Source organism: Hypanus sabinus, chromosome 7, assembly GCF_030144855.1.
Source record: "Hypanus sabinus isolate sHypSab1 chromosome 7, sHypSab1.hap1, whole genome shotgun sequence".
Classification (NCBI taxonomy): domain Eukaryota; kingdom Metazoa; phylum Chordata; class Chondrichthyes; order Myliobatiformes; family Dasyatidae; genus Hypanus; species Hypanus sabinus.
Window position 1 is genome coordinate 28,835,167 of NC_082712.1, and position 25,555 is coordinate 28,860,721.

The 25,555-nt window shown below is 42.5% G+C and overlaps 1 protein-coding gene across 5 annotated transcripts in view; it reads left to right on the forward strand.

Moving 5' to 3' along the window:
- The window catches only part of tenm3 (teneurin transmembrane protein 3), a 1,636,378-nt gene that overhangs the window by 1,470,534 nt on the left and 140,289 nt on the right, over nucleotides 1-25,555 (forward strand). For all 5 annotated transcript variants that reach the window (XM_059974311.1, XM_059974313.1, XM_059974312.1 and 2 more), the window contains 4 exons: nucleotides 2,916-3,017; nucleotides 6,220-6,414; nucleotides 10,814-11,014; nucleotides 19,611-19,796. In XM_059974311.1, the coding sequence (XP_059830294.1) occupies nucleotides 2,916-3,017; nucleotides 6,220-6,414; nucleotides 10,814-11,014; nucleotides 19,611-19,796 (684 nt within the window). The remainder of the gene's footprint in view (nucleotides 1-2,915; nucleotides 3,018-6,219; nucleotides 6,415-10,813; nucleotides 11,015-19,610; nucleotides 19,797-25,555) is intronic.

A 25,555-nucleotide genomic window follows, 5' to 3' on the forward strand; every position in this document is an offset into this window, starting at 1 on the left:
TGAGGAGAAGCTCAGCAACTTTCTGAGGAGGCTGAAGAGAGTTGGACTATGCTCATCAATACTAATGTCCTTCTGCAGATGTGCAGTGGAGAGCATCCTAATATGCTGCATCACTGCCTGGTACAGAAACTGCTCTGTGGCAGACAGCAAAGCTCTACAATGGGTAGCTAAAACTGCCAAACACATCACCAGCACCAGCCTATCCGCCATCAAGGTCGTATATACAGAAAGATACTGGAAAAGGGCCAGTAACATCCTGAAGGATCCTGCCCACTCTGTTCATGGGCTCACAAGCAAGAGAAAACCTGCAGATGCTGAAAAACAAAGTAATACACACAAAATGCTGGAGGAACTAATTCTTCTAAATATTCTTCAAGTGGAATATTATACCTCTACCCATCCCCCTCATACGACAGCTGACAAACTCCTCTGCAAGTCTTGTCCTTCGACCGTTTACCCTTTTCCACAGATGCTGTCCAGCCTGCTGAGTTCCTCCAGCATTTTGTGTGTATTACTGCTTATGGACTGTTCGTCCCACTCCCATCAGGGAGGAGGCTACATAGAATCTATGCCAAGCCAGCCAGACTCAAAAACAGTTACATTCCCCAAGCAGTAAAGCTGATCAACACCTCCACCCACTAATCCACCCACCACCACTACTTTATCATTTCCTGTCAGAGTTCTCTTTTTCAAGTGTCACTTTATGATTAGCTATGTTATGTATTTATACACAATTTTTTTTTTTATTATCGTGTTCTTTATCTTATTGTCTTTTTTGCGTTGCATCAGATCCGGAGTAACAATGATTTCATTCTCCATTACACTTGTGTATGGAAATGACTTTAAACAATCTTGAATCTCCACATTGGCCCAGGTACCTGGAGCCATTCAGGAGGCCATTGAGATGCAAGGCTGACTTGCAAGGAGTTTGTCGGCTGGAGTATGAGTGGGATGGGGTGAGGGATAATATTCCACTTCTAGAATATTTAGAAGAATTAGCGTTGAATCTTTTAGAGTTAAAATCACTAATGGCCGTTCTGCTTCCGACCCCATTAATAAAGAAACACAACATTTTTAAACTTGCCTTGTACGAACATGCATTTAAAAATGAAAGTTATGTTGACTGCATCCAATAAATAAGTAGGCTGGATTTTGTGGCATTCTCCCAATCGCATCCAGTTATTTTGAGAGAAAATTTAAAGAGTCTCATCCAAAATTTAGTGATTAAGTCTCTGTCTGTTTTCACATCCCAACACTGCACTGAAATAAATTATCTCTGTAGTGCAGCCTTGAATAATCAGTAGTCTAATAATCCCTACTTCTGGTTACCTGTAGAGTACTGGTGGAATTGAGCCAAGGACTTGATGGCACCCTATAGAACAAACCTGGATGAGAATGTAATAGATAATATAATGGTGCATTGGGTGCAGAATGGCCCAGCAGTGAGTGCTACTGCCCACATCACCTGGGATCCAGTCTTAATCAAGCCTCTGGTGCAATATTTATACAGACTCCCGATAGAACATGGTCCAGTACAACGCAGGAACACACCCTAACCCTAACATGCTGAACTTGGATGCTGAATTAAACTAATCCCATTAGCCTGCACATGGTCTGTATCCCTCCATTCCCCACCTGTTCATGTCCTTGTCTAAACTCCTCTTAAACATTGCGACTGTGTCCACTTCCACCATCTTCCGTGGCAGTGCATTCCATACACCAAGCGTTCTGTGTTAGAATTTTGCTTCATATACCTTCTTTAAATTTCCTCCCTCTCAGCTTAATCCCATCTCTTGTAGAATTTGATATTTCTATCGTGAGAAAAAGACTCTGACTTTCTATTCTATCTCTGCCTCTTATAATTTTCTAAACTCTCTCAAGTCACCCCTCAACCTCAAAAGTTCTGAAGAAAACAATCCAAGTCTGTCCAATATCTCCTTCTAGTTAATATATTTGATTTTGAGACAACATCCTGGTGAATCTCTCATGCACCCTCTCCATAGACTCCACATTGTTCCCGTTAAACAGCAACAAGAACTGCACTCAATGCTGCAATGGTGGCCCAACCAAAATTTTTATGCAGCTGCAACATAATTTGCCAACCTTATGTTCTTTGTCCCAACTAATAAAAGCAAATAGGGTTTACTTCCTCCTTATTAACATATCTACTTCTGCTGTTGCTTTCAGGGAGCTATGGACCTGCACCCCAAGATCCCTCTATCAGTAATGTTCCTGCCAATTATTATTTGCATTTGACCCCATGAACTGCATATTTGTTCATACTAAAACTCTACCTACCATTTCTCCACCCATGTTTCCAACTGGTCCCAGAACAAATTCCTGCAGAACTCCACTGGTCACAGAGCTCCAATCAGAATATTACCCCTCCGCCACTACACTCTGTCTTCTGTGGCCAGGCCAATTTTAAATTCAATCTGTCAAATCACCATGGGTGCAATGTGTCTTAATCTTCTGGATCACCGCACCTTGAGGCATCTTGCTGATTCGGTACTAAAATCCAGGTAGGCAATGTCCACTGTCCTCTCCTCCTCAATCGGTTTCGTAATTTCAGAGCTGTGCGGAGTATTCCAAATGGGAAAAATCCTGTCCCTGAGAAGGTTCTCCAATAATTTCAAGTGGTGCAAGGCTCACCAGCACATAATATCCTCCTTTATCCATATTGCTCTTCCTAAGTGGATCAACATGGCTGTTCTCTAATCCCCTAGGACCCTGTCTGACTAAAAAGGATACAAAGGTCTCAAACCTTGCTTCTGTTGAGAACCTATCTGGTCCTGTGGCCTTACCAACCATATTGTTCTTCAAGGGCAGAAATCATTTCCATGTACTAGTTCCACCAGAGTGAAGTGCTTGATATAATGCATCAAGTGTATTTCTAATGTTTGGTTTGTTCACAGAGTCAGTAGTGGAATGTCCACGGAACTGTCATGGGAATGGCGAATGTGTTTCTGGAGCCTGCCACTGTTTTCCTGGATTCTTTGGGCCTGATTGTGCAAGAGGCAAGTATTTAAATAAAACAAAGCATTTTGTTATCAGTAGGAGGAGATTTCTTACACTTCTGGGACAGCAGAAAAAATTGTTTGAGAGAGTGTATTTTGTTATGGTGGTACCACACATTGCAAGTTACTTAATATCTAAAAAGTTCTTCACTTTTCCCGTATGAGAAATCCAATATCACCTGCAAATGCCAGCAGTATCTGGGCCTGCACTCACTGGAGTTTTGAAGAATGAGGGGGATCTCATTGAACCTACTGAATATTGAAAGGCATAAATAGAGTGGACATAGAGAGGTTGTTTTATATGGTGGGGGAGACTAGAAGTAGAGGGCACGGCCTCAGAACAAAAGGACATGCGTTTAGTACAGAGATGAAAAATTTCTGCAGCCAGAGGGTGATGAATCTGTGGAATTCACTGCCACACGCATCTGTAGAGGCCAAGTCATTGGGTATATTTAAAGTGGAGATTTAGTAAGAGATTATGGGGAGAAGGCACAAGAATGGGGTTATGAGAGATAATATTTCAGCCACGATGATCTGGCAGAGCCAAAAGGCCTAATTCTGCTCCTGCGTCTCATAGTCATAATGTGTGTTTAACCCTACATATTGCTAAGTTAAAAATGACTAAATGCCCCTTATCAGTTTAGTAAAGTGCTGCAGCTTGTAGAAGTTCATTGAGCAGTGCTCCAAGTGTAATGGAACAACATTCTGGCTCTTTCTATAAGATTACCTTTCATTTCCCTATATTCTTATGAGCATGGGCCCGGTCTGAGCACCTGCTCTTCATATGTCAAGCCATCCTTACAAAAATCTATCTATATCCCTTTGTAGGCATTCTGTGTCTCTGCAACTCTCTAACCTACCTACCTTTGTACAATCAGAAAATTTGGTTACATTGTTCCCATTCCCTTCAAGTTTATTAATGTATGTTGTTGAGGCCACAGCAGTGATCCCTGTTGCACACCACCACTTACTGAATGCCAGTCTGAAAATGTCTCTTTTATCCTGTTTTCTGTTGATTAGTAATTTCCTATACATACAGCTCTGTGTGCTCATTAATGTAGTAATCCTTAATGAGGCACTGCATTGAATGTCTTCTGGCATTAACAGGAAATCCAAATACACTATATCTACTGGTTCCCTCTTGTCCATTCTATTGCCTCCTCAATGGCCTCAAGCATAGTTTGTCAACCATGATTTTCCCCTTTCATAAATCCCAGTTGGCGCAGCTTAATTGATTTATGATTTTCTATATGTCCTCCTGTTACCTTGTTAACAATGAATTCCAGCATTGTTTCCGATTACAAATGTTAGGACAGCTGACTTAGAGTTTCTTGATTTCTATCTCCTTGTTTCCTGAAAAGTGACATTGCATCTCCTATTTTAAAAATCCTCTGGGACTTCTCCAAAGTTTAGAAATTATCATGAGATCAGAACCAACGAACCCATTATTTCTCCAGTCCATTAGGATCCTAGAATGCAGGTTATCAGTTGTCTAGTATTTTATCAAGTTTTGGAGATGGTTTTAAATTTCTCTCTATTTGGCCCTTACTGATCTATTACTGTTAGGATATTTTTGGTCCTATTGTGTGGACCAATCCAAAATATTCACTTAGCATCTCTGCCATTTCCATATCTCCTAATGTTAAATATGCAGCATCGTTCTTCAAGGACCATCATTTATCCTCTCTTTCTTGTTATGCATCCAGAGAATTTCATAATTAATTTGGCTAACCTTCATGAAGCACCAGAGTTTTGACTCTGGAAACACTTACAAAATGCTGGAGGAATTCAGCAGGTCAGGCAGCATCTATGGAGGAAAATGGAAAGTCAGTGTTTCGGGTCATTAGGTCCATCTGCAGTCTCTTGTGCAGCCATTGTTTTCGCTCTTTGCTCTTCTCTGAAATGCCCTAGCAAGGCCCTCCCAACATATATGACCAGTGATGTTCTGCCGGGATCTGTTCTGGGACCCCTCCTCTTTGTGATTTTTAGAAATGATTTGGATGAAGAATTAGAAGAGTGGGTTAGTAAATTTGCTGATGACACAAAAGTCAGGGGTGTTGTGGATAGTCTGGAGGGTTGTCACAGGTTACAGAGGGACATCAATAGGATGCGGAACTGGGCTGAGAAGTGGCAGGTGGAGTTCAACCCAGTTAAGTGTGAAGTCAGTCATTTCAGTAGGTCAAATTTGAAGACAGAATATAACGTTAATGGTAAGACTTTTGGCAGTGTGGAGGATCAGTGCGATCTTGTGGTCCATAGTACACTCAGAACCACTGCGCAGGTTGACAGTGTTGTTAAGAAGGCATATGGTGTGTTGGCATTCATCAACCATGGGACTAAGTTCAGAAGCCATGAGGTAATGTTACGTCTATATAGGACCCTGGTCAGAGCCCACTTGGAGTACTGTGTTCAGTTCTGGCCACCTCATTACAGGAAGGATGTGGATTCTATAGAGAGATGCAGAAGAGATTTACAGGAATGCTGCCTGAATTGGAGAGCATACTTTATGAGAATTGGTTGAGTGAACTTGGCCTCTTCTCCTTGGAGTGATGGAGGATCAGAAGTGACCTGATAGAGGTGTATAAAATGATGAGAGGCATTGATTGTGTGGATAGTCAGAGGCATTCTCCAGCGCTGAAATAGATAACATGAGGTGGAATAGTTTTAAGGTCCTTGGAAGTAATTACAAGGGGGGATGTCAGAGGTAAGCTTTTCACATGGAGAGACGTGGGTGCTTGGAATGCACTGCTAGCGATGGTGGTAGAGGTAGATACAACAGGGTTTTTTAAGAGGCTCTTAGATAGGTACATGGAGCTTAGAAAAATAAGGGGCTATGCAGTAGGGAAATTCCAGGCAGCTGCTGGAGTAGGTTACATGGTCGGCATAACATTGTGGGCCGAAGGGCCTGTTAGGTGCTGTAGATTTTCTATGTCTCGATCCTTAATTTATAGTCACTGTCCTCCACTAACTGCACTTTTCCCTGATTATATTGGGAGAAGCTGATGGCATTTCAGTCCTCTGCTCTTTAAATGAACTGACTGTTAATTGTGGATTCAATATTCATTGTGCGTTGTATCATTTTCCAACTCATTGGCTGAATCTTTGTTGCTGTAAGCGTACCATTTCAAAGGTATGTCCATTTCACTTCTTTGTTGCAATGACAAGATTTTAATGCTAAGATTTTATCAATTCTGTTTTGCAGCCACATGCCCAATATTGTGTAGTGGCAATGGGCAGTATTCCAAAGGACGCTGCATTTGTTTCAGTGGCTGGAAAGGGACCGAGTGCGACGTGCCCTCAACCCAGTGCATTGACCCTCAATGTGGAGCACACGGCATCTGCCTCATGGGCTCCTGTGTTTGCAACTCGGGCTACAAAGGAGAAACGTGCGAGCAAGGTATGGCTGAGGCAGTTAACTTAGCGGTAGAAGAGGCTCAGGGGTCGAGTGAACTCCGCTCAGTACAGTTCCTGGATGGCTACTTCACAATTGTCCACAGGATTGGAATGTTCATTCAGAATTGGAATGGGTTATATTTAAAGCTGCCAACCTTCTGCGTGCTGATCTGCCAATGTGCATGTTTTCTCTCCTTCTCCTTCCTAGAGTCACCAATGAATTCTCTAGCTTTACTGACGTTGAGCGAGAGGAAGAACATCGAACTTTGTGCAGGGAGGAAGAGTTAATGTTTCAAGCCAATGTTATTTCATCTTTCCCACAAGTCCCCGTATTTCTTCCAGTTACTTACATGTAGGCGACGACCCAGATTGAGATTAAGCATTCATAAATTAGACTGCTAACTTCACTTCCAGAGGAACATGTCAGTCTTCTAGTGTTGCTTGAACTCATCACAGTATGTCCCACAAAAGAAGTAAATGTGCTTTTATTACAAATATTAAACTGCGAACAGGGGAGAGTAGACTGAAGCAGACCTTAAACCCTAGTGTGAAAGCAGAAAACAACGAATTGAACTAAGCTTCCAATGCTTAGTGAAACTAACCTGCTTTAGTTACAGATCGCTATAAGCTGGGAATTAGAGCAAGGGAGAATTTTCAAGGGGTGGCACAGTAACACAGGAAACGGTGCAGCAGCAAGTAATTAGCACACTGCTTTACAGTGCCATCTTGTACCAGCAAGGTTCAGTTCCTGCGGCTATGGGTAAGGAGTTTGTACCTTCTCCCTTTGACCACTTGAGTTTCCAGCAGGTGCGCGGCTTTCCGCCTGTATCCCAAAGACATACGGTTATGATGTGTGAGTGGTGAGCATCCGATGTTGGTGTCGGAAGCTTGGCAACATAAACCAGCACAGCCCTCACTAATTTTTTGCAAATGATGCATTTCACTGTGTTTCGATGTACACATGACAAATAAAGTTCATCTTTAATCTACTCCAAAACAATGTGTTTTTGCATTCCTCACTGTTCACTTACTTAACCCATTTGCTCAAATGTGTGAAGTATTGGGACAGCTATTATTCGAAGATTAATGGATAGTAAAATATGATTACAAAGCAGAAAGGCAATCAGGGACATCAAATGTCCTAAAAATAGAAAAGCTTGAGTGCTTTTTTAATTGTTTTCTGAGCATCAGGATTGCTGATGTGTAATTGCCCTAGGGTGCCTGTTAAATTCTGGTCTGCATACCCTATATTTCTTTAGATAGCTATTTACTCTGTGTTGTCTGTTTCTGTGAATCTACAGCTCCTGGTTCAGCAGGTTGTTTTGCACCCTTTGAGCAGCCATCCAAAAGTGATTAAAGCAAGTGAACATTGCAAGTTATTTATCAACAAGCTGGAGCGATAGTTGATTACAGGGAAATTGCCACTGTGGAAGATACAGTGAACATTGGGCGTGAGGTGGAAAGTTAGTTATTATTTCTGCAGGCCACTGATAAAAACATCCCTTTTTCTAAATCTGGCAACCATAAATTGGCTCAATTATCAGAAAAAAGATAGATCGATTAGGTTTCTCATAGAAATTTAATATGTAAGGGACCAGGACCTTGAGATTGAGATTGAAGCGTGTTTAAAATTAAGTGTCAGTCAGTAAATGCCATCTCTTTTTTTTTTATCTTTGCTGCTTGTCAATTTGATTAGTTCAAAGCAAACCATCTGGTGATCTCTACGTGCATGTCTCTGCATATCTTTTGGCAGCAGCATTGTTAATGTACAGCATTAAAAAGAACAATTAACCTTTTGAGCAAAATGAAAATTCAGATGGATTGCTTGCAGAACTGGTTAGAATGGGCGGTTGCTGTCCTCATTCCCAGATTCCCGCCACAGCTTCCGGCTGGAAGTGGTTGGAAACCACTCTGCAGCTTGTTGGCAATGACGGACATGCAGACTGTTCAATGGAGAAGGTAGTGTGAGTGGGAATGTCAATCGGAAAAGTTGGCAGTTGACAGTAAATCCATTGTTACCTATAAAGTGAATGAGACTTATTAATCTTTTCAATGCAGTCACAGACCTGGGTATATATGAGGGGGATTCATACAGCAATCTGGGTTACTCTAATTCAGTTTGTGAAACTGCACAAGTACTTCCAATTGTTAGCTTCAGAGTATGGAATTGTTAGAATTGCCTGTGCAACACCATGCTAAAACTAACAATGTTAGCTTCAGTGCCATGCTCTGTTTATCTGTTGAAATCTGAATCAGTTGACTGCACTTGGCCTGGAAGGTGCGGAAATTAGCTGCTTTCTCTTGAAGGAATACACCTCACGTTAAGTTCTTCCTTGTGCTCTGTTTTCCTCCCACATTCCAAAGAATTGATGCTTCATTGGCTGCAGTGTAAGTGGGAAGCAGAAGAACCATAAGTGAGTCGATTTTAGGGGAATCTGTGGGAGAATGCGATTGGTGGGAGTGTTCTGAGAGATGAACCACTTTGAAGCTTTGCTTAAAGTAAGTGGTGCGCAGAAGCTTTTGCCCTGAGCTATGGGTCAGAGATGACAGATTCTTGGATAATCCATTCTCTGAGGGTTGGCATTGGCTCAGTGGGCTGAATGGACCCCATTGATGTAAGGACATATAAAATCAAATGAAGGATACTACCGAGAAGGGAGTGGGTGCTGAGAACCTACTCTGGGATGGGGGACAGAAACTGAGAGTGCAATGTCAGAGGTGTTAGTCTGACTGGTAATGAGAATTAGCTGTAAGAGACAAGTTATTTGAGTATGGGGGCCAAAGAAACACGACTCTGCAACAGCCAGGTTCTCCTGATTTGAGTGAAATCCATGCATCCTTGAAGATACACAGGCACGTGAGGATAAACAGTATGAAGTAAGGTATTATTTGTGTTTTAATGCATCAAAACATGAGAGAGTGTGACTCATGAGTGAGTTAAGTGAGTAGAAATTGGTAAAACTAAATAGATGCATGACTAGGTTTTCAATTTCCTAACAAAAGTTCAGTGATTTCATTTGGGGATTTGGATATATCTCCTATTTTCATGTTTTCATACTTTGTACAAGGAAGAGATTTGACCCATTGAGCTCATGCTGACTTTGAGCCTATCCCATTACCTCACTTATTTCACCTATTCTCTCTCATATGCCCATCAATTTACCACCACTCCTAACCCCCCCCCCACCCCCCCAATTCTCTTGCCCATCCACCTGCACTTTCAGTAGTCAATCAATCCAACAACCACCACGTCTTCAGGATGTGGTAGAAGCTGGAGCACCACTGGTCAAACTCCACATCAGTGGCACTCGAGATCGCAATTGAACCAGGGTCAGTAGAGCTCTGCGCCAATGCCCGCAATGCCACAGTCCCTCCCAGTATCTGGATGGCAAGGTCAAAGGTAAAAGAGGCAACCATATGTGAATACTCATGAATACAGCCAAACGAGACAGCATTATTCCGGCGTTAAGGTACAAAACACAGTACCAACAGTCACACAAAGCACACATAGAACGTATAAGATAAGAAGATCCAGCCACTCAATAAAAGAGTCATAACTCATCTAACACCGCCAAAATCTGACAGACGACAGCAACAAAGCGTGTCTTCTGGGGTGGGGTGGGTTAGCACTGACCCTAGCCTGGATGCTGTACCATGCTGTCTTAGTAGAGCACACCGTCTCCAACATCTCTCTACTGGCGCTGTAACTAAGTAAGTATTTGATTCAAATAAATGATGTTGTTCACATCTTCCTTTGGCCTGAGCTGTATAGTCATATTCTGGAGTTATCCATTCTCATATACACATTTCAGAACACAGGTTCTGCCAGTGACAGAAGTTTGCTGAACTCGTCTGGAAGTGAATCCAGACACTGGAGATTGTTGGCCGTCTCTGAGTAATGTCCTTCATTTTGAGGTGATGAAGCACTGAGTGGACATCAGTGTTTTTCCACCTTGCAGTGAAGATTTGCTCCAGTCAGATATATTGACACTCTCCTATCGTGACCTGTAGTCATTCAGCAAGGAGGAAGAGCTGGGAAGGTAGCAGATTCTGATAGATTATGATGACAAATGCTGTCTTTTTTTTTTTGTCCTTCTGTCATAATCATGCTATTGAGGAGGATGTTGTGAAAGATCGTTTCATTTTTCAAGTGCAAAATCCAATTTCCCTACCTCAGAAATATTGATTTTATTGATCTTTGTTCACACAGCAATGCAATTAGTTCTGAAGAGATTAAATTTTAAGGTCATTGACCCTACAAGTGTAAAATTTTATGGAGTCAAATTGTTAAATTAGATCTCATCATCTAAAGTATATTGAAGTGAATTAGAAGCACAGGTCTTGTCAGTGCCTGCTGTTTCTCATTTCTTAGGCCAAAAGATGATTTCTTTCTTCTCTTCCAGCTGACTGTTTTGACCCGACCTGTTCAAACCATGGAATTTGTATCCATGGAGAATGCCACTGCAGTCCAGGGTGGGGTGGTGCAAACTGTGAGAAACCAAAGACCATGTGCCCTGATCAGTGCTCCGGCCATGGGACCTACCTTCAAGAGAGTGATTCCTGTACTTGTGATCCAAATTGGACCGGCACAGACTGCTCATTGGGTGAGTTGATATGCCTTGCAAATCATTCCTAAACCATGAAATCTGGGACCAGAGGGTTTAGCCTCAGAAAACAAAGATGTCCCTGTCGAAAAGAAATGAGGAATTCCTTCAACCAGATGGTGGTGAATCCGTGGAATTCATTGCCACGGACAGCAGTGGAGGTCAAGTCACTGTGTATGTTTAAAGTAAAGGTTGATTGTTTCTTGATTAGTAATGGTCTCAAAGGTTATAGGGAGAAGGCTGGAGAACGGGTGGAGGGAGATGAGAATGGACTTGATTTGGGTAGAGTTCCTAGTAGGGTTGAATACCCTCCTGTGGTTTGCTTGCATGTTTCATATATTACGATAACTATAAGGGTAGGTCCTACTCTGAACTCTGCTTCATTCTTTAAACAGAAACTATGTCCATTTTGTATAAAGGCACTAGTTTTCTTGACTATGTATTGATATTACTACTACACACTGACTACTGTTATGGGTATAGATGTTTAGCTCATAAGCAAGTAAACCTAGCAAGGAGACTATGGAAGAGGTACTGGAGCTTCAGGACCCACACCTTCATATTCAGTAACAGTTATTACCCACCAACCATATGTCTCTTAAATCAGATGAGATAAGTAACTTCACCCACTCCATACTGAACTCTTCCTACAATCTATGGACTCACTTTCAAGGACTCTTCATCTCATGTTCAAAGTTCAAAATACATTGTGTTATCAAAGTACATATACAGTGCCTATACAACATATTCACCCTTCCCCCTCTTGGAAGTTATGTTTTATTGTTTTACAACATTGAATCACAGTGTATTTCATTTGGCTTTTTGACACTGATCAACAGAAAAAGACTCTTTTGCATCAAGGTGAAAACAGATCTCTGCAAAGTGATTTAAATTAAATTACAAATATAAAACAAAATAATTGATTGCGTAAGTATTCACCCCACCCCCTTTGATATGACACACCAAATCAACACTGGTGCAGTCAATTGGTTTTAGAAGTCACATAACTAGTTAAATGAATATCTGTTTTTGGAGACCTGTGTGCAGTCAAAGTGTTTCAATTGATTGTAGTAAAAATACACCTGCATCTGGAAGGTCCAACTGCTGGTGAGTCAGTATCCTGGCAAAAACTACATTTTGCAGACAAAAAAAAAACACACTTCAAGCAACCCTAAAAAGATTATTAAAAAGCACAAGTCAGGAGATGGATACAAGAAAATTTCCAAGTCACTGAATATCCCTTGGAGTACAGTTAAGTCAATCATCAAGAAATGGAAAGAAAATGGCACAGCTGTAAATCTCCCAAGAGCAGGCCATCCTCAAAAACTGGGTGACCATGCAAGAAGGGGACTAGTGAGGGAGGCCACTAAGAAACCTATGACAGCCCTGGATGGAGGAGTTACAAGCTTCAGTGGCTGAGATAGGAGAGTCTGTGCATATAACAACTGTTGCCCAGGTGCTTCACCAGTCACAGGTTTATGGGAGAGTGGCAAAGAGAAAGCCTCTATTGAAAAAAAATTCATAGGAAATCTTGACTGGAGCTTGCCAAAAGGCATGTAGAGACTCTGAAGTCAGCTGGAAGTAGGTTCTAAGGTCTGATGAAACCAAAATTGAGCTTCCTGGCCTTCAGACTGATCACTATGTTTGGCACATGATGCGCAGAGACATCATGTGCAGATGATGTCTCTGCACATCATCAAAAACACACCATCCCTACCGTGAAGCACGGTGGTGGCTGCATCATGCTGTGGAGATGCTTCCCTGCAGCAGGCCCTGGAAGGCTTGTGAATGTAGAGGGGGAAATGAATGCAGCAAGTTTGAGAGAAATCCTGGAGGAAAACCTGATGTAGTCTGCAAGAGAACTGTGACTGGGGAGAAGACTTGCTTTCCAGCAAGGCAATGGTCCCAAGCATGAAGTCAGTGCTACACACAAATGGCATAAAAACAACAAAGTTAATGTCCTCGAGTGGCTAAGTCAGAGTCCAGACCTCAATCCAATTGAGAATTTGTGCCTGGACTTGAAAAGGGCCGTTCACTCACGATCCCCATGCAATCTGACAGAGATTGAGCAGTTTTGTAAAGAAGAATGGGGAAAATTTGCAGTATCCAGATGTGCAAAGCTGATAGAGACCCATCCACACAGACTCAAGGCTGTAATTGCTGCCAAAGGTACACTGTATCGAGAACTTTATCTGGGACCTCCTAAAGGCTCTCCTGAAGAAAAGACAAAATTTGGGTTAATTGGTCACCATAAGTTTTGAGTCCAATTCTCTCTCCCCACTGTTGATTGGACGACTGTGCCCACTTCTAATCTCACCCTGCTGTTATCTGGATGACTGTGCCCACTTGTAAAGTTTCCAAAGAAGTCCAAGTAGATCTCCATCTTAAATTGCTATAATCTGTGGCTGAGAGATTCTCGCTGAGAGAGGGAGTTACAGGATTTCAACACTGAAGCAGGACTGTTCTGCTGTAGTGGAAAAAACAAAATTCATCGTGTAGATAGTCAGAGGTTTTTTCCCCAGGGCTGGAATGTCTAGCACAAGAGGGCACAGTTTTAAGGTGCTTGGAAGTATGTACAGAGGAGATGTCAGGGATAAGTTTTTTACACAGAGAGTGGTGAGTGCATGGAATGTGTTGCCGGCGACAGTGGTGGAGGCGGACATGATGGGGTCTTTTAAGAGACCCCTGGACAGGTACATGGAGCTCAGAAAAGTAGAAGGCTATGGGTAACCCTAGGTAATTTCTAAGTTAAGGACGTGTTTGCCACAGCTTTGTAAGCTGAAGGGACTGTATTGTGCTGTAGATTTTCTATGTCTCTATGTTCTATCTACTAAATACTGACTTGAAGGGGGTGAATACTTATGAAATCAATTATTTTGTGTTTTATATTTGTAATTAATTTAGATCACTTTGTAGAGATCTATTTTCACTTTGATATGTAAGATTATTTTTCTGTTGTTCAGAGTCAAGAAAAGCAAAATTAAATCCGCTGTGATTCAATGCTGCAAAGCAATAAAGCCTGAACATTCCGGGGGGGGGGGGGGAGTGAATACTTTTTATAAGCGCTGTATGTGCAAACTCACAGGAATCCAATTCTGATTGCTCTAACCAGTACATTACGGTGAAGGTCCAAAATTGTAAAGGATTGTGCAAGAGTCTTAGCCACATATATATATATTCCGTGAATGCCTGCAAGCAACTAAAATCTCAGGGTTGTATATGGTGACTTATATGTACTTTGATAATAAATTAACTTTAAACTTTGAGGTTTCTTTAAACGTACAAAGTTTATGATCAGTGTTTCCATGTCTTTGTGTGCAACAGAACCTATCAAAGTTACATTATGGATAAGTATTCTTCTGCTATTCTTAATTCTACATCAAAGAAGCTTTCTTTCCTTCTTTGAGTTCCAGTGGATGATGACAAAGCAAGAGCAGACAACAGCGTGATGGTACAATGGATAAAATTACCAGACTAGTAATTCAGAAAACTGAGTTCAAATCCCACAATGGCAACCGTGGCAGTTAAATTGAGATTGATAATCTGGATTTTAAAAATGTAGTCAATGACAAAAAAAAACACCAATTTGGAACAATAAATCTACTACCTTTACCTGTTCTGTTCTGTAAGTTTGGTCTGCATGGTAGTGTAGTGGTGACAGTGTCAGCGATTTCCGCCGCTCTCTGTAAGAAGTTTGTTCTTCCAGTGCTCGCATGGGTTTCCTCCCACACTCTAAAAGATAAATGGGCTAGTAGGGAAGTTGGTCACGTGTGTAATTGGGCCAGAAGGGCCTGTCGCTGTGGTGTATCTCTAAACAAAAAAAGAAAATGAGTGGCAGCAAATGTGTCAATAAGCTTGATTTTGAAGCAAGAACATGTGGAGTATAATCAGGCTATCTGGCAACTGGAAACTCATTGCTATTCAACAAGGTCATGGCTGATCCATCTTAATGGCTTTTCTAGCGTTATCTCCATTTTCTCTGATTCCTTTAATATCCACTTATCCTGGATTTGAATGCAGTCCTCAACTGAGCCTGCACAGCATTCCAGGCTGGAGAGTTCCAACATACTCCATCAGAATGAAGATACTTCTTATCGGTTCAGAATGACAGTTAGGTTTATTGTTATTGACAGTAAGAATTGAAATTTGTAGTTTTGTGGCAGCAGGCATAACAAATCACTACAAGTTCAAATTAAATAGTAAATAAATAAGTAGTGAAAAGAGGTTCAAGATCAAGATTCAAGTTTATTCGTCATGTGTAAATCAAAATGTTCAGTGAAATGCATTGTTTGCATCAACAACCAACACACCTGAGTGTGTGCTGGGGGCAGCCCGCAAGTATTGCCGCACATTCTGGTGCCAACGTAGGAGTAGCATGGTTCAGGTAGGGTTTACCCCTTATTTTGAGACTATCAGTACCTTCTACATAAAATCAGAATCAGGTCCTGGGTGGTAGGTGTTTCATAACTTGAACCCTTTAAGGATTTTCTGTTTCAATTAGCACACCACTCAGTTCAAGGGCAACAGAGGTTTCCTTGCCGGTGGTGCCTAGATTTGAAATATTTCTTTAAAACACTTTATTGGTTCAATATCTTCAAACTTTCTTTTGAGACGGATCTTAAAGATGTTGAGCTATGTTGGTTTTCCAACTCTCGCCTCTGTGACAAAGAGTTGAGCATTCAAGTCCTCCTCCAGTACACTCATTGGCATGGAACTTCAAAATGCCCTCACTCTGGCCTCTCAGCAGTTCTCAGGTTTAAAGTATTAGAAGCCCAATTCAGCTGTTGAGTGCCATGTCAATGACAGCGGTAGCCATTATTCCACACGCTATATAATTCAACATCACCTAAGTGCAACAGGGAGCTTTGTAGTCATGCTTGCTGCTCTCCCTCTCCCTCTCTCCCCCCCTCTCTCCCCCCCTCTCTCCCCCCCTCTCTCCCCCCTCTCTCCCCCCCTCTCCCCCCTCTCTCCCCCCCTCTCCCCCCTCTCTCCCCCCCTCTCCCCCCCTCTCTCCCCCCCTCTCCCCCCCTCTCCCCCCCTCTCTCCCCCTCTCTCCCCCCCTCTCCCCCCCCTCTCCCCCCCTCTCCCCCTCTCTCCCCCTCTCTCCCCCCCCTCCCCCCCTCTCTCCCCCCCTCTCCCCCCCTCTCCCCCCCTCTCCCCCCCTCTCCCCCCCCTCTCCCCCCCTCTCCCCCCCTCTCTCCCCCCCTCTCCCCCCCTCTCTCCCCCCCTCTCCCCCCCTCTCCCCCCCTCTCCCCCCCTCTCCCCCCTCTCCCCCTCTCCCCCCTCTCCCCCCCCTCTCTCCCCCCCTCTCCCCCCCTCTCTCCCCCCCTCTCTCCCCCCCTCTCTCCCCCCTCTCCCCCCCCTCTCCCCCCTCTCTCTTTCCCCCCCCCTTCCTCCTCCTCTGTCTCTCTTCTCTCTCCCCCCCCCCTCCCACTACATCACAGTACAGGACCTTCAGCACAATGTATTGCCAACATTTTAACTTCCTCTGAGATCAGTCTAACCCTTCCGTCCTTAAAGGGCCATTATGTATACTGTGATCTGTTCTTTGTCGGGGTGGTGTCTGAGGCAGATAAAAGGTCATTAAGGAATGAGTAATATTGATCATTGATAATTTGCAAAGATCACAGAGTCATACTGCACAGAAAGAGGTACTTTGACCCAACCTGTTTGTGACAATCCATTTCTACCAGTTCTTGAGTCAACTGAGATGAAAACTAAGCAAAGCCTGAATGATATAATAAGCCTGATGGGCTGAATGGCCACTCGCGAGGGCTCCAAATTGGCTGAATCCTAAGGTTGGAATCAGTGGAAACATTTTGCTGATCAGGAGGGAAATGAAACAGTCACTGAGCTCAATATTCAGTACTAATGCAACAATAAGGTTATAAAATAGGAGGATAAGTGCATGTAGCTACTGTTAGATGCAAACAATTGTGGAGTCTTGACTAATTGACAGGCATTTCACCAATAACATCTTCATTATGAGGCTCCTTTAGAATGAGAGGAAAGCAGTGACAGGAACAAGTTAATGGATATCTTATCCTGAAGCAATTGAACGATCAGTTATCTTCATTCCTATTTTAAGGGTTGATAGAGAGTTATTTGGCTGGGAAGACAATTGTCTTGCATTAAAGGAGTGAGTTTGGTGTTAGATTTCTCATTGGGCTCTATGAATTTCAGCCAATGAGTGTCTATTTGAGTCTTCTAGTTCGGTACAGACCAGCTCCAACAGGAGCTCAGCTTGGAGTCCAGCATTCCACAGTGAATTTGAGTCTGCCAAAACATTATTTGATCTTTGCTCAGAAGAATGGCTATTAATTAGCTGCACAATTTCTCTTCAATTAATTGAACTTAAATTAATAAGTTTGTAGTGAAGATTGACACAACTGTGCTTCAAGGTGGTGTGTTAAAGGCTGATAAACACCTTGGTGCTAATGAAAAATTGATTAGATTGATTCACAGGAGAAACAAGGCTCAGGTTATATAGGGAAAAAACTTTTGTTCGCAAAGCTGAGTTAATATTTTGAAGTACTGAGGTTAATCAGCCTGTCCAAGGTTCTTTAATTGCAAACTTCATTCGGAAGAAAGGGACATATATATATATATATATACACTGTATTTTATATTTATATAAAGGGATCCTTGGAAAGAGCATAATCAGATAGCATGTTCCCTCAGTGCTGCAGACAGCAGCTGATGAAGCTGTGACTAATCCCTAAACTGCTGGCTAGATTTTTCTGATGGTAGTTTTCAGTGATAAGAGAGTGAGACAGGGTTTTTTTTCCAAGTGTTCTTTCTTTTTATATAATCACTCTATTATCATCCCTGACTGCTACATATTACAAACTAGTTTATCCAACCTGCTGGTTATATGGCAAACTAAGGAAATTTCCATTGGTTACTTTGCAGGGCACCATAGAGTTAGGGCATTACAGCACAGAGATAGGCCCTTTGGCCCATCTAGTCACCTCAGTACAGGAAGGACGTGGAAACCATAGAAAGGGTGCAGAGGAGATTTACAAGGATGTTGCCTGGATTGGGGAGCATGCCTTATGAGAAAAGGTTGAGTGAACTCGGCCTTTTCTCCTTGAAGCGATGCAGGATGAGAGGTGACCTGATAGAGGTGTACAAGTTAATGATCGTCTGGACAGCTGGAGGCTTTTTCCCAGGGCTGAAATGGCTAGCACGAGAGGGCACAGTTTTAAGGTGCTGGGGAGTAGGTACAGAGGAGATGTCAGGGTTAGGTTCTTTACACAGAGAGTGGTGAGTGCGTGGAATGGGCAGCCAGCGGCGGCGGTAGAGGCAGAAACGATAGGGTCTTTTAAGAAACTCCTGGATAGGTAGATGGAGCTTAGAAAACTAGAGGGCTATGGGCAAGCCCAGGTCGTTCTAGGGTAAGGACATGTTCAGCACAGCTTTGTGGGCCGAAGGGCCTGTATTGTACTGTGAGTTTCTATATTTAGTCCATGCTGAACTATTATTCTGCAAAGTCTTGTCAATCTGCACCTGGGCCAAAGCCCTCCATATCCCTCCCATCCATGTACTTATCTAAACTACTCTTAAATATTGAAATCAAACTTGCATGCACCACTTCGGCTGGCAGCACTGCACTCTCAGCAGCCTCTCAGTGAAGATGTCCCTCTTAAACATTTCACCTTTCACCGTTAACTTATGATAATCTCACCCAACCGCAGAGGAAAATGTCTGCTTGCATGTACGCCAATATTGTGTACTTCCATCAAATCACACTGTGCTCCAACTCAGTCCTCACCAATTTCTTCTACATTAATTCTCAACTCTAGTTTAAAATCTCGTGCCGGGTAGAAGACCTTTCTACTACACCTTGGTCACATTCAGTGGACCCATCATTCTGTGAAAACCAGATGACTGAAATACTCCCAAAGACTTCTTTCTGAAATGATGCTGGTTTGTAGACACTGGCATCTCCCATTTCAGTCTGCTTGACAACATCTTCTGAAGAGCAATCCCAAATTTCTATCAACTGTAGCTATTACATTCCCTTTATGCTCCCTGTAACACTATTGTCAGGACTTTTCGAAAGATCAAGGAAACAAATGCTAAAAGGGAACTGATACAGAAGAGATGAAACCTGGGCAGATTAGCCATCATCAAATTGAATGGAAAATCATACTTGAGGGGCTGAGTGGCCTATTCCTGCTCTTTTTTTTATAACAAGAGTCCACACACGCTGGAATCTGGAGCAAGAAAAACAAACCGCTGAAGGACCTGAATGGGTCAAGCATCATCTGTGGCAGAGGTGGAATGGTAGTATTGCAATGCCTCCACACAAGCTATTTGACCAACTGAGCTCCTCCAGCAGCTTTGCTACTTTCTTTGAGATTCTCATTTTGAAACAGCCACATTTTTACAGTGAAATAAAAGGGTGCTTTTGACAGATGAACATGGCATGTAGAATTTTTGTTTATCTCTGCAGATTGACATTCCATTTTGCTTGAATGGTAGATTATTGAAAGCCCACTTTTGGGAAGTGCTCTCATCATCGTGTTGACAAAGGAATTACTTGTACAGCACCGAAATCCGAACAAGCACTGACTGACTGTGTGTTCTACAGAAATCTGTCCCGTGGTGTGTGGAGCACACGGCGTGTGCCTCGCGGGAGCTTGTCGCTGCGAGGAAGGTTGGACGGGGGCTGCGTGTGACCAGAGAGCATGCCATCCTCGCTGCTTGGAGCACGGAACCTGCAAGGATGGCAAGTGTGAATGCAATCAGGGCTGGAATGGTGAACACTGCACAATAGGTAAGCCTTTGTTTTATTTATGCTGTCTTGTGTTGCAAGGCTGACCATGGCATTATAATGGGGAGGCCTGTTCCTCATTCACACACAGGTGTCACTGGGCATGGGGAGTGCATTGTATTCAGGTGTGTGATATTTAATCTGCTTCTTATTTCGATGGAAAAATCATCACAGCCACAAATAAGTAATTCACTATGACTCTCTGTTTGGTAAATATTTTTCTGGACACCAACAAGAAGCATGTACAAGAGCATTGATTGCCAGGTGTAATTGTATTGAAGTCAGGAGATAAACACATCTGGCAGCTGATCTCAACCATGGTAATTAAAAATGTTCACCCATGCACAGAAGACCCACGCTAAGGCAAAGTTTAGAAAATAAGTCAGGAGATCAGATCAAAATTAGTAGCAAATCAACTTTAAAACTATAAAAGATTTCTTTTCGTTATTCCAGAGATTGAAATAGGCTGACACATTTTCTGGACAAGCCAAATCAAGGCAACTGTTCAGTTTGAAGTCATGCTCTGTGCTCCAGTGTTGAACAGAAGCCAGAATGTAGAGTCTAATCAAAGGCAGAGTATTGGTGAAGGATAATTTTGGGAGACAAGGTGCCGTGAGCTGTACCTGAAGTAAACCAAGGTATTCCAACAGGGTTGGAGGTCAATGGGGAATGGCCCTGAAGTTGAAAACCCCGAGTACCAAAGTCTTGGCACTTCAGATTCTTAACCATTCCTCCACTTGTAAGTCAAGGTATATCAAGACTCTGCTGTCTTTTTCCCTCACTTTTGCAGTATTTGTTTCCAGAGTCCCAGTGGTTTTCATAATTCTATTTTAAGGCAGAAATTTAACATTGATCAAGTAACTTAAGCAAGAAATAAAACAAAAAGAAATGAAAACTGTGAAGGTTTACAGGTTATTCTGAGCCAATTCAAAGAAAGAAAGTTTGAACAATTTTGTCAAAATGCTAAAAATCATCTCTATTGTCACCATGACCTTTAGAAAAGGTTATTTCCTGAGAAGCTAGCACTGGGATTCTTTTGTCTTCAACTCGTACCAGTCTCTTCAAATTCAGTCCTGCCTAGGTGTGTGAATAACTGAAAGACTTTACAAAGAATGGCAGAGAAATGTGATTGGAAGCTTCACTGAAGTTGATTAAATCTCTCCTTTTAGCGTTTTAACCCAGCAGGTCTGTCAGATTTGAAGCAACATTCACACTCGTGCATTATTATCTAATTTTAGACTTTGAGTGTGAAAGCCCTGAATTATCTTCTCTATGTGACACTGATTACTACTACCCCAAGCAACAGGGTCCCAGTACATTATGATTTACTGCATTCTGCCCTTACTGCTTCAGGTTGTTAAGGTAGAGTATACCCGACCATTTCCCCACATTGCATCTTCATAGAGCCATTATATTTACAATGGCATCCCAGCACAAATGCTTCATCTGCCTAAAATGTCCACTCCTTGCTTAGACCCTCTTCTCTCTCCCACCCTGCATAAACTTGTGGCTATCCAAGATGGTTCACCCCATGTCCCATGTGTTCAGTCTGATGTGCCAGTGCTTATTTTCCTGGTTTACAGTGGCACTCAGTTAAGCAATATCTCAATTCTAAAATGCCTGCAGAGTATCTGATCCATTAATGGCCTTCTCATAGCGCTTTTCTCCTTTGATTCTGGTCATTTGCTTGTACCTGAATTTAATCACAATTGCTTCATTGGCCAAAATGAGCTTCATTTACCAGCCACGTTGACTCCACGGCCAAGAAAACTCACCAGTGCCTCCATCTCATCTCCTCAAGAGGCTAAAGAAATTTGGCATGTCTCCTTTGACCCTCACCTAGTATTTATCAGTGCACCATTGAGAGTACCCTATCCAGATGCACAGCAGCTTAGTATGGCAGCTAATCTGCCTGTGACCAGATTACTGCAGCTCAGAGATCACAGAAACCAGCCTCATCTCCATGGACTTCTTGCAGTCTCAGTAAAGCAACCAGCATAATTAAAGACTCCCCCTACCGTAGACGTTCTGTCTTTGTCCACTTGTCATCAGTTAGAAGATATCAAGGTCCATAAGCACTTATCACCAAGCTCACCTGCTACTTCCCGCCATTATAAGACCATGGAATGGTCCCCTAGTGCAACAAGATGGACTCTTGACCTCACGATCTACCCTGTTATGCCCTTGCATCTTGGCTACTTGTACTGTGACTGGAACACTTTATTCTGCATACTGTTATTCTTTTATTTTGTACTATCTCAGTGCACTGAACCGATCTGTATGTAACGTTGTACAAGCCAGATTTTTCACTGTACCCTGACACAATAAACCAACTTGCCATTTTACCAAGATTTCTAAATTTTGTCAATGCCTCTCTGTTTCATCCCTTGGTTAAGAGGCTCCTTAAAAGTTACTCCTTTAACCATCCCTTTAGTCTTCTGCAGTTCACTCCTAATGAGACATCATGTTAGGCTTTGCCTCGTAATGCTCATGTGAAGCACTTTTGGATGTATTAATTTGTTCAAAATGCTCTATATACTTGTTGTTTGTGTGGGAACTGGCTCCCTCCTATTCATTAGATATTTCCGCTCATTCCTTGTTGAGCTGTATACGTAGCTGTCACCAGGATACTTGATGCGAAAAAAAGGGTACACACCTGAGTCAGGTGGTGTTTGCCTCTGATGTCCACAGAGGCATACATTAGGTACACAACTCTAAATTACTAGCACAGATTCCCACATTAAGTTTGCTCTTGCTGATCCACAAACCCATCTAAGACCGTGTTCAGTCAATGCAGGCACACAAAATGCTCGGAGGAACTCAGCATCTGTGGAGGGAAAGGATTCAACGATTAGGATTGAGACCGTGTGTCAGAACCTGGGTGCGGGGGAGTGTAGCCAACAAAAAAGGGTGGGAGTGAAAGGTGAAGCTGGGGCTGAAAGGTGATAGATGGAGTGAGGGATGATGGGCAGATGGATTCATGTGCCTCACCCCTCCTCCTCTAATTCTTTATACTAGCAACCACACCCTCCCCCCCCCCCCCCCAATCAATGCTCCTGCTGCAAGGTCTCAAACCAAAACGCTGACCATTTCTGTCCCTCTACCGATGCTACAAGATCAGCCAATGTCTGGAATTTATAGAGGCTCAAATTTGAATCCATTTATGCTTTATTCAATGGTCAATACTACTTGGAGAATTTGTAACCACAATATAATGTTTGTAGAAGATCACTTATATTGATTTTGTGTAAAAAATGAAAATGTCATAGAATTCCATTCACCAAAGGAAATGCACTGCTCTAAGTTGTAATTGTGACAGGGAGCCTGTGGGTCAGTTCAGATGACTTCAGACTTTCAGGTTACTAAAAGAATGGATGAAAACAGTAATTTCACTCATAAAACAAACAGCAGTTCCATCAGTTTTTCATTGGTGTAATCCAACGTAATTTGAATCTTTGCAGTATTTTTTTGCCCTGGGAGGTTGTGAGTGCTCAGTGATTCCGTGTTGAGTTCAGTAGATTTTTTGCTCGAAAGGAAGTGAAGGATTTGGGTAGTGGATGAGGCAGGAAAGTAGTGAGTAAAGTTCAGCAGTGATGTTGCTGGATGGCAGGGCGAGCCCTGAAATGGCCCATGGTTTTCTGCATTTCCTGAATATTTTCTCTTGCTTTTCTGTTGCTCTCTGGCTACCATCAGGTGAATCTGCCTAAAATGCCCTCTGAGTGCAAATGTGCTCTTACCCAACCTATCGTCTCTAGTGATTGCAATGTCCTTTGTTAACCTTGATGTTTGAGCAACTATCTCAGTGTCCTTTTTCACACAGCCATCGAGTTATACAGCATTGAAACAGGCCCTTCTGTCCAACTTGTCTATGATAACCAAAATTTCATTCTGAGTTGGTCCCTTTTGTCTGGGTTTGGCCTGTATCCATCGAAATCTTTACTATCAATGTACCTGAACAGCTACCTTACAAATATTGTAATTGTATCCAAGCCTATAGCTTCCTCTGCCACCTTGCTCCATATACCATCAGCACAGTACTGGCAACCCGGGTTCAATTCCCATCACTGCCTGTAAGGGGTTTGTGTGATCATGTGGGTTTCCTCCGAGTGCTGTGGTTTCCTCCTGCAGTACAAAGTTGTACCAGCTGGTAGGTTAATTGGTTGTTGTAAATTGTCCCATGATTGGGCTCAGATTAAATTGCTGGATGGCTAGCTCAAAGGGCTGGAAAAGCCTATTCTGCACTGTATCTCAATAAATAACAAATAAATAAATACCCACCACTCACTGATGGAGATTCAGATTTATTAATCACATGTGCTTTGGAAAAAATACAGTGAAAATATGCTATTTATGTTAACAACCAATGCACCCAAGGATGTGCTGGGGTCTTTTCAGTCTTTCCACTCTCACAACCTCTAAACCCTCAGGGTTTAGATTTCCTGAGAACAGACTTTGGCAGTCCACTTTATCTAAGCCCCTCGTGATATTAAACACCTCTATGAGGTCACCTCTCAGCCACAGGTGCTGCAGGGGGAAAAATTAAACATATGCAGCCTTTTGTGCTGTACCTCAAGCCCATCGGTCCTAGTAAATTCCTCATAAATCTATCCTGAACCTTTTCCAGCTTAATGACATCTTTTCTATAGCTATGTGAGCCGAAATGAGCAAAATATGTAAAAGACAAATTATTTTGCTTCAGTACTAATTTTAATCTTGGTGCTCATTTCCTATGTAGTGCCTTCAACGCTGGCATGCCTATTGAATAACATTGACTTAATTTAGGCAATTCAGACAGGTACTTGCCTCAGGGAAATTAAAATGCCTTTGTGCTCTGCACAGAAATGTGGGTGGATTGAGAAGGAAGGGGTTAGAAAATTCAAGCGATTTTATTTTCAGTTTGATGTTTCAATGCATTGGGAGAACTAGATTATTAACAGTCTGATCAGTTTCCTTTGTCAGAACTACAGCCAATGGTGTGAATGACATCCTTTAATTCCAGGTTTTGTCCCTTCCCCGTGCTCCCTTTCCTGATGGCATTGACTGCTTATAGAGTCTCAAAACATCAAAACAGTCTTTTTATGTCCAACTGGTGCACATCGACCAAGAGGTCCATCCAAGCTGGTTACATTTGCCCAGATTTGGGCAACAACCTTCTAACCCTCTCCAATCCACATATTTGATCAAACATCTTTTAAAAGTTGTTCTTGTACCTACTTCAACCTCTTCCTCTGGCAGCTCATTCTGTTTTCATAACACACTATATAGAGAAAGAAAACTCCTCAAGTTCCAATTAAATCGTTCCTCTTTCACTTTAAAACTATGCTGTCTAGTTCTTGATTGTCCAGCCTGAGAAAAATGACTAAGTGCATTCACCCTATCTATGTTCCTCTTGATTTTGTACACCTCTAAGGTCACTTTTCAGTCTCTTACACTCCAAGGAAAAATGTCCTAGCTTGTCCAGTCTCTCCCTATAACTCAGCCTCGAACCTTGGCTGCCCTCTTTCTAGTTTACCGATACCTGACCGAGAGCAAGGTGACCAAAACTGAACACAGTACTCTAAGTGCTACCTGAACCAGCATCCTATACAACTGCACCGTAGCTTTCCAACTTCTGTGGTGAAAATAGGGTTCCATATATAACATTCAATAGCCCAGTCAAAGTGCCCTCATCCATTTGTTCTCGCTGACCTCACTCAAACCCCTTTCTCAGCTGTGTTTGGAGAAAAATAGAGCTACTCCCTATCCAGCTCAGGATAGGTAAA